The sequence below is a fragment of the Myotis brandtii genome, unplaced genomic scaffold (genome assembly GCF_000412655.1).
Source record: "Myotis brandtii unplaced genomic scaffold, ASM41265v1 scaffold59, whole genome shotgun sequence".
Classification (NCBI taxonomy): domain Eukaryota; kingdom Metazoa; phylum Chordata; class Mammalia; order Chiroptera; family Vespertilionidae; genus Myotis; species Myotis brandtii.
Genome location: NW_005370223.1, coordinates 3884329 through 3894174, shown reverse-complemented (window position 1 = coordinate 3894174; position 9846 = coordinate 3884329). Strand labels below are relative to the sequence as shown.

General features: G+C 33.9%; 1 protein-coding gene across 11 annotated transcripts in view; it reads right to left on the bottom strand.

Moving 5' to 3' along the window:
- Positions 1-9846, bottom strand: part of VPS13B (vacuolar protein sorting 13 homolog B (yeast)) — a 631834-nt gene that overhangs the window by 427371 nt on the left and 194617 nt on the right. The window contains exon 19 of one of the 11 annotated variants that reach the window (XM_014550212.1): positions 8906-9015. The exons of the other annotated variants lie outside the window; for them this stretch is intronic. Coding sequence (XP_014405698.1) covers positions 8942-9015 — 74 coding nt within the window. The 3' untranslated portion in view covers positions 8906-8941. The remainder of the gene's footprint in view (positions 1-8905; positions 9016-9846) is intronic. 11 annotated transcript variants of the gene reach the window in all.

Here is a 9846-nt window from a genome sequence, read left to right as displayed (position 1 = left end):
GTCTGCGCGTGCGTGCATGTATAGAATCTTTCACTGATCCACTTGAGAATACATTGGATACATCCTTTACCTCTAAATATGTCAGTGTGTATTTACTAAGAACAAATATATGTTCTTATATGAATATTGTTTTTGAACAAATGTGAATAATTTTTTAATCTTTCCTAACATTGAAAACTAAAAAAAGAAGGTGTGTCTCACAAAGTCTTTTAATATTCCTGGAAAGAAGAAATATTTCCATTACAAATAAAAAGAAAACGCAACATCACTAAAATGAAGTAAGTATTGCTCGGTCCATTTCTTTTAAAACATGTGATTTTCATTACTGAGAATTTTTCAGTCCTTGCCAGTAATCACATAAGAGCTTCAAATTAATTTAGAAAGTTCTTCACTCCCAGATGAATAATAATCAATGTTTACAACCCTTGACAAAGTAAACCGATTGATTATATATCCACCCTCCCAACGACCAGAGTCGGCCAGGTCCAGACAATAAAGTGCCAAAGCACAAATGCTTACCATCCAGGATGGTGACGGTACATGGAAAGATAACATGAATTCTTCACAGGAATCTCAGTAGAGTTCATCTGAATTTGGCATACTCTAAGCCTCATTTTCTCCATTTTAAAGATGAAAGGGTAAAGGGGGCCAAATAGATGATTTGACTTTGAGTGGTGGGCACACAATGCAATATAAAGATCATGTATCATACAAATGTATACCTGAAACCGATATGATCCTATTAAGCAATGTCACCCCAATAAATTTGATTTAAAAAATAAAATAAAAAGATGACAGGGTTTTGCATCAGGGCAAGATAGAGTAATAGGACCAGATTTACCCTTCCCATGTGAAGTAACCCAAATATTGAGGGAATATATGAAACTGACATATACCAGACACTGGAAATCAGGCAACAAAGGACTGCAGATCCCAACATTGAAAGACAAATGAGGTGTGCCTACAATTGTCCCAGCTTCCTGCCTTGAGAGAACTTCTGGGATATAGTGCAAAGAGAGGAACCAAGCAAAACCCAGCACTCCCAAGTAGAGGAGACAGAGCTTAGAGAACAGGGAAACCAGAATGGCTAAAATTCTCAGGAAAGAGTACCAAAGAGAAAAGAGCTGCAAAGAGACAGAACACCACAGATCTTTAAAGGGTCTTGTCAAGTAATCAACAGAGGGAAGAGGAATGAATATACAAATGGCCAATAGGCACATGAAAAGCTGCTCAACATCATTAATCACTAGGGACGTATGAATCAAAACCAGAAAGAAGTTCTAATTCATACCCATTAGGGTGGCTACTTTCAGGAAGGGAAAAAAAATAAAGAGAAAATAACAAATATTGGCAAGCATTAAGGAAAAATAGGAACCCTAGTACACTGCTATTAGAAATACAAAATAGTTCACCTGCTATGGCAACAGTTTGTACCTTACTAAAAGCCTAAATTTAAAGTCTGTTATAATTTATGTTTCCTGAAAGCAAATTATTTCCATTGTGTTTGGTAAAGAGAGCAAGGATATCTGCCAATATACAACCAAAAGTTTGTGTTATGGTGTGTTGACTCAGATGCAGTTTCCTGGGCACATTTGAAACTATCAGTTTTCTCACAATTAAAGAGAGTTGGCAACATATGATGATCTAAGGGAAAGGCTGAGAATCCCATAGAAGAACTTTGCTTTCCTTCAAGTAGCCAGTCACTGACTCAGTGACTTCATGAATCACTACACCTTCCATATGTTAAGCTACCTGAAGACCAGAGTGCAGGAGAAGATGCTAAGACATACACCTTATGTTTTTAAAAAATAATGAAAAAGTCTACACATAGGTTCATTTATTTCATGTTGGTAAAACCAATGTGGAAAGCAAATTTATCAAAAACCTACATCTCAAAAAAATCATAAGCCCTAGGATTTAAGGCTGTCCTGACAGGGATGCTGATTACAACTGCCAGAGATTTAACTATGCTAGCATTTTTACTAAAACTGTTATAGCTTTTCTTTATATTCTGGTTATAAAGTTCCATTTGTCTTGAGTAACTGCTTCTCTTGTCTCTTAATTTTATGTGTCAAATTCAAGACTTTTCAGGAATGCATGCATGGCATTATGAGAGAAATGCTTGTACAGCAGAATGCCTTTACAATCAAACAATCTCAATCTCTCTCTCTCTCTCTCTCCCTCTCTCTCTTTCTCTCTCTCTCTCTCTCCTCCCCCCATCTTTCTTCCACCATGTTTGTTTGATTCCATACACAAGAGCCTCTAATAAAGTTTCAATAAAATTCTCATTTCAATACTCATGATTAACTGAATTATTTATAATCTTAAATATGTATGTATATATATATATATCCATATATATATGGATATACACACACACACACACACACACACACATATATATGCATACACACACACACACACACACACACACACACACACACACATATATATGCATACACACACACACACACACACACACACATACAGGGGTGGGCAAAGGTAGTTAGGCCAGTAATGCTATGAATTTCCCTCTTAGGAGTGCTTTCACTGTGTCCCATAGATTTTGGGTTGTTGTTCTCATTTTAATTTGTTTCAAGGTAACTTTTGATTTTTTTTTTATCTCACTGTTAACCCATCCATTGTTTAGTAACATGAATTTTAGCCTCCATGTCTTTGTGTGTTTTTCAGTTTTTTTCTTGAGATTGATTTCTGGCTTTATACCACTATGATAAGAGAATACGCTTCTGTCACTGATCCACAATTATAGGAAGAAATCCATAAAAAAATATAATTAGAAAACAATATGTTTTATTCTCAAATTATGCCCTTCCTATTTTAAAATGTTAATAAGTCCTGTTTTTCATGAAATGAAGGTGATACAGTTTTTAAAATGTCCTTATTTGATAAAAGAAAGTTAGTATTCAATAAAAAGGAAACAATACAACGTTACATTAAGAAGTCAGCATTGGCTTAGTTACAATATCAACTTTACAACACAGTGTTCTGAAAGAAAAACAGTAGTTTTCCTTTGTAATGAAGTACTAATAATGCATGCCTTGGCTGTACATTGTTTCATAATCTAGATGCCATACTTTTCAATTAGAATGAGCAAACTGCCTATGCTATGTGGTTAACCTATGTATTGAATTAGACATATTCTATTTGAGTCTACACTTACATTTTTCTTTAATTTTATTACAGATATTCGTGGTTGAGCAATACAGTCAATTTTTAATGTAAATTTTTTTCAAAGTAAATTTACATTTTTAAATTACATGAGGACTCAGCATATATAGTATACATTCCTTTATTGTCTAAAACCAAAATGTATTATGATACTCACATTATCATGCTTCCTATAGTTTATATTTTGTCCATCTACAACACTGAATTTTTAAAGAAATTACATGAACCTATAATCCTGAATATAACATATATTTTGGTTTTAAGCCAAATATAAAAAAACTAAAAATATTCTAATGAAGAATAATATTAAGGAACCAATTATTCAAAATATAAAATAAACCCTAGGAAGAAAATTAATATTCTGACTTTTATGAAAATGTTGCTTTTAAGCATTAATGTTATTTTATACTATAACATTTTTACATGTTTTTATTGATTTGAGAGAGGAGAGAAAGAGAGAGACAGACAGACAGAGAAAGAGAGAAACATCGATGTGAGAGAGAAACAGTGATTGATTGCCTCACACACACTCCCTGACCAAGGATAAAACCTGCAACCTGGGTATGTGCCCTGATTGGGAATCAAACCCATGACCCTTCAGTGCACGGGATGATGTTCCAACCACCCGCACCACATTGGCCAGGGCAAGAACATGTATTTTTAAATCAGTTTATATTCTATATGTTACAATAGAAATGAAAACAAAATTGAACAAATATACTTAAATATGTGTTTCTAAAATAATTTTAAGATAGGAAAATACTTTTTACAATAATCTTATATAATTCAGAGAAAAACAAAGTAATAGTCTCAAATATTATTCCTATAATTTTATTTATTTATAATTCTACAATATTTCACCTGTATATTTTATTATATGTTTACCAAACCAAGTCCAGTCTCCTTCCATCTCCATTTATCCACCTCTCTACTCTCCTCTACCCCCCCTTCCCCCCACTTTCCCTCTGGTAAAGCTATCATGGTATATATGCCTAAGAATTTGAAATACTTAAACCTATTACCACAATAGGCAAGATATGAAATTTCAAATCTTGTGGAAATATTAAGGGTTTAATAGAAAGACACATATATGCTTTGAAATGATAATGGCCAAATTGAGGTCTTTTTTAGTTTTCCATGCCTGATTATCAAGATCTGTAATAATGACAGGGCACAAAAAGTAAATGGCAGGAAATAGCAGGCACCACAAGGTGGTGCTAATAACCTCTCATAACTGGCTAGATAGACCACTGCTGCCTGCTAGTCTTCAGATGTGACCTAAGGTGAGACACTCCAACTCACAGGGTGAATACCCAACTATAACATTCTCTGGTCTAAGAGAAAAAGAAAAATATTAACAATTTTGGAAGTGTTTTATTGTTCGTTGTAGAAAAAAAATGAATGTACAATCCTCTAGAATTAACATTTGGCTTGCATCTACATTTTTGTCTTCTAGTTACAATAATTTACATGAAAAGGGGTAAGTAACTCAATGAGCAACTGCCTTTACACTACTGTCAGATGACATTACTAACTTACACTCAATGAAAAACTACCATCATGCACAAATCAAGACTTCGTTATCAACAGTGTTCTTACGTGGGACACCAATACAAGTGATAATAAAACAGTCCAGTGTTACGAAACCCATATTCATATGCCAAAATGTTTCCCAGACTAACACTTTCACTCGTTTCTGTGTATGTCCTCATCTTCTGAATGTAATGGACTCTTGGGAAAACATGTTACGTTTTCCCACAATTCAGGTTCTAAAGGCACTAAACCAAGTGCTAGAGTCACCCTCCCTTGAATTGCTTTTAGTTCCTGTCAGACACATGGATGATGGATGGATGGATGGATGGATGGATGGATGGATAGATGAAAGGAGGGAGGGAGGAAGGGAAGGAAAGAAGGGAGGGAAGGAAAGAAGGGATGGAGAAAGGGAGGGAGGGAGGGAAGTCCTGTTGCATTTCTGGCTCCCAAATTACAATAGCAATTCAGAATAAAGAAAAAGTGAAAGTTGCTAGAGAGAGTTGATATATATGCCCACTGCATACAGTATGTTATACAAACACTCACACACACACACACACACACACACACACACACACACACGTTTATATAGGAAATAACATTTAACACCCCCCCCCCAAAAAAATCTCCATTTTACCAATGCCGAAATTGTGTTTTAGAGGTTAAAAAAAAAAAAAAGTTTCCCAAGGTCACACAATCAGCAAAAACAATCTGACTTTAAAGCCTCTTTTCACTATTTTATAAAATAATCATGTTAATATTCATGAGTATAACTAGTATATACTGATTGGCAACTATGTGCCAAACAATGTGTTGAGCATTTTACATCTATTTTCTTGGTTAATCTACAAAACAAAATTCTAAAAATGGTATTATTATTTTCTTCACTACAGATGACAAAACTGAGGCACAGAGCAGCTGAATGGCTTTCCCAAGAGTCCTACAACTATTAAGTGGTAAAGCTGGGATTCAAATCTAAGCAATGTGGCTATAATACGTCTGTCACTTAACCACTTCACAATATTGCCACTCATTAAATACACAACTATTTCCTTTGGGATTAAAATAAATGGCTGTTTAATGAGGAGTAAAAAAAATGCAAAAACATTTTATTAAGCACTTAAAATGAATAAAAATGCTGCAGCAGACACTATGGAAAGAGACTTCAAAGAGCCTGAAATATAGATAGGAATACATAGTTATATATTAACTTGAAAATGTGATCACAGTTATAAAAATACAAAATCAGACAGTAGAAAAGTAAAATGATTAATTATCAATGACTAATTAGCAAAATAAGATATTAGAAAAAGTAAAATATGGTTAATTACAAACAACAGCTGTTATGAGATTTAAAAAAATAAGCAATCACTTCAAATATAGCAGGTTGGAAAAATCACTAGAGAAAAGGTAGATTTTAATTGAATATTTAATGAGAAACAGGTTTGAACAGGTGAGAAGGAAGAAGGAGATCATTCTGAGCAGTTTAATAACTATATTAGTGAACATTTACAAGCAGAAACATGCACATTATGTTTAGGAATTGATGAATATCTATAATAATAACAGCATGATATGCTAATTAGACCAGAAGTTCTTCCGGAGGACCTTCTGGACGACGCTGGGGCTTCAAGGGAAGCCCAGGTCCCAGGTGCTGGAGGGAAGGCAGGGGAAGGAAGGCCTACTCTTGCACGACTTTCATGCATCGGGCCTCTAGTGATTATATATAATGTTTGTACAAAGAAAAAATTATGTAGGAAAGCTTGAATGTATTTTATTTTTCCATAATCCTCAAACCCTAGTGATGAATAAATGTATCCATGTTTCTACCTAGTTTATGATATTTTCTATAATAAATATTTCAGAAAGCAAAAAAAAATAAAAATAAAATCTGGATTTTAAATTCATGAAGCACCAACCAAAAGGAAATTGACTGATTGTGACAGAAAGAAAAGAAAGAGATACAGCAATGAAAGAACCAATGAAGAAAAACTTGAAGAAATTAAGTCAAGCAATTGTAACCCATAAAACATTCAGCGGCAATACTAGAGATTCTCTATGTATTCCATTTTGTTACATCTTTGCATAGTACATGTAGTAAGTTATAATGTACACTAAAACTCATCATTTAAAATTATTTCAACATTAAAAAACAGGTAAAGGTATTTAATTTCTTTGAGGATAAAGGAAAAACGTAAAAAATAATCTGTGCAGTGCTGCATGAAAAAGTAAATATACTATTTCATGTAACTTCAGAACAATACTATAAGAAGTTACTTCACAGACAGTGTCACAGAAGTATAGTGACTTTGCCTAATTTATATTATACCTGAAAGTGCTGAAATTCAAACCCAGGTTGCCAGACTTCAATCTGAAAATTCCTTTTCACTGTTATTATTATTAGGTCTCTATTTTCATCACAATAAAACTTAGAGTGCAAACAAGTAAGGTTTCTGAAAATTATGGACAATATTTCTCGGACCAGATACAATGATATTATACCTGGCTCTAGAGCAGTGATTCATACATCCCTTCACCTAACAAATATTTATTAGACACCAACTATACACCAAGCACTATTATAGGCACTAAAGATAAAGTAGTTAATAGAGAAATAAACAAAAAAGGAAGCACATAAGAAAACATCAGTATAATTCAAAGAATTATAATATTGTAATAGGAAAGAAAATGACTGGCTGACTCGTTAAAATTGGGTGGTCTGGAAGACCTATCTATAAGACTGATATGTAAGCTGACCCAGAGCCAGTCAAGTGCAAAGAAGTAAGACAGCCATTTAAAGGCACAGCTAAAACAGCCCTACACAGAAACATAAAGACAGTGTAGTCAAAACAGTGGGAAAGAGGCAGAGTCATAGATTAATAGGTTAGAAAAATAAGTAGGAAAATTTTCAGTTAAGAAAAACAGCTGGAATTGTCTATTCTCAATGTGAAAAGAGAGTGTAGGGAATAACATAAGCTTATTTATATTAAAAGGAGGAAAACTCTCTGAATATAGGAGAGCAAGCTTGGAACCAGAGGCCCCAATGATAGCTAAAGTGACCTAGCAATTCTTCATGACCACCACCCCCCCCTAATACCTGAGTGAAATTATGTTCTCCAACAAGTCACAGAAAAGGAGAGGAGGTTCTTATAAAAGTCCTTGCCCTGTTTCAGAGGCTCTCTATTCCAGAAGGATTGTAGCTAGCAATCTTCCACTGTTAGCTTTCCCACTCCCCTCCTCCCATGACTAGTTTGCCCCTCTTACTTCCGTTCTTTTTTTCCTTTTCCTCTGCCTAGGCTAAAAGTCCACTAGGCAGGCTACTCAATCAGAGTTGGATTTCTGTCTCAAAAGACTATTGACATTGCCTGCATCAAATATCCTTGCTACTTTAAAAAGTTTTGGTTCTGGATAAAGGAAACTAAAAAGACACCTCTATAAATGAACAGATTCCTGAATAGTATGATTTGTCCTGTGTAAGAAACGCTAAAGATAACCTGGACTATAATAGGGTATTTCCATTTTCAAATCCTGTTTTGACGAATGTAGGCAAGTTTTTATGCAGTTTGAGTATAAATATATAAAGCAATTCAAATCCCTAGTATGTGAACACACTAAAACCATCTATGGAAAATTAAAACCACTCTCTGGAATCTGATGAAATATCCAATTTTAGTTTAAGTTTTTTTCTTTGTAGCCAGGGATATTTCTTCTCTATTGTTTAGAAAACACAGATTTTGAAATGGAAAAAAAGGCCTGGAGTAGCAAGTGCATAATAATGAATTCCCCCCAACGTGGTTAGTTTTTAAATATTAAGAGTGAAAAATAACACTCACTTCTCAAGTTTACCAAATGCCCCAATACCAACTTGAGTCTGAGAAAGCAATGTGTGATGCTGTTTTGATTCCTCTAAACAAGAATTCTTCGTAGTGAAGACGTAATATTAGAAAATAAATCTGTGAGTTGAAAAACTTAAATGAAATCTCATTTTTTCTCAGAAACAAGGGTAATATTGCAGGTTAATTTTCTTAGTCATAAATTTGAAATTTTTGGAAATCAATATAATCATTTTTTTAATTATAAGTAACACATCCATATAGAACAAAATATTTTTAAAAGGGGAAAGCAATCACAAAATGATATAAAATATTATAAAATAATACAATGGACTCTTCAAAGTTCTTACCTTGCTTTTCATAATTGTTTTAAGTGCTACAAATCATTAAGGAGCCTTACTCAAGGATATGAAATCCAGGACATATTTGGAAATATGTTCAATAAAGTTGAAAACAGGACCTTGGGGAAAACATAGGTCAAGTAAATGCAATGACAAGGAACAGATACAAGAATGCCTCTAGTACTGTCTTTTCTGAGTAAATGCTAACATTAGCAAACAGCCGCTGTGCATTCTGTTTTGTGAAATGATTTTTCTATGTTAAGGTATAGAAAGTGAGCACTTCAACTTACACCTGTGGAATCCCTGCCTTTACAGGCAATGAACTAATCTGTTTGTCCTCAAATTAATCATCCTCAACCCCTCAATGCATCCCGCTTTGCAATGTCAAAGGACTAAGAACTGAGATTATTTCCAACTTCATATAATTCAATATTTTACTATATAAGCTTCTGCCATGCATTTTCCCTTACAGTAGTTGCTAGAACTGCTTTTCTCTTCTACCAGCATTCTTCTCAGAACTGATACTGTGTGACTTTAAAGAACAGAAGATTTTTGTTTGTCTATTTTTTTGCTTTTAAGTAAACTCATTAGAACATAGAATTTGGAAGAAAAATAATTTAATTAAATCATGTTCTTACTGAATAAAATTTTTAGAATTTGCCTTTTTTAATTTCTTTTAAAAAATCTATTCTTCAATCACATAAAAATTATTCTTTTTTACTTGTTAGCCAAAGCTCAAGTTTCTCGGTCATATTCAATTGTTTTTCTTTCATCTGTTAAAATTTAGCCTGTTTCTTGTCACTCCCCATTTCTTGGAATAAACTCTGTGGAGCTATCCTTGGACCTCAGGAGCCCCTGTGCTGAGTAGGAAGGCTGTGGAAGCAAACTGAGGCTGGAGATAAGGTGCTGGAACTCTTCAGGAAAGACACTGAATGAGTTCATTTTGTTTG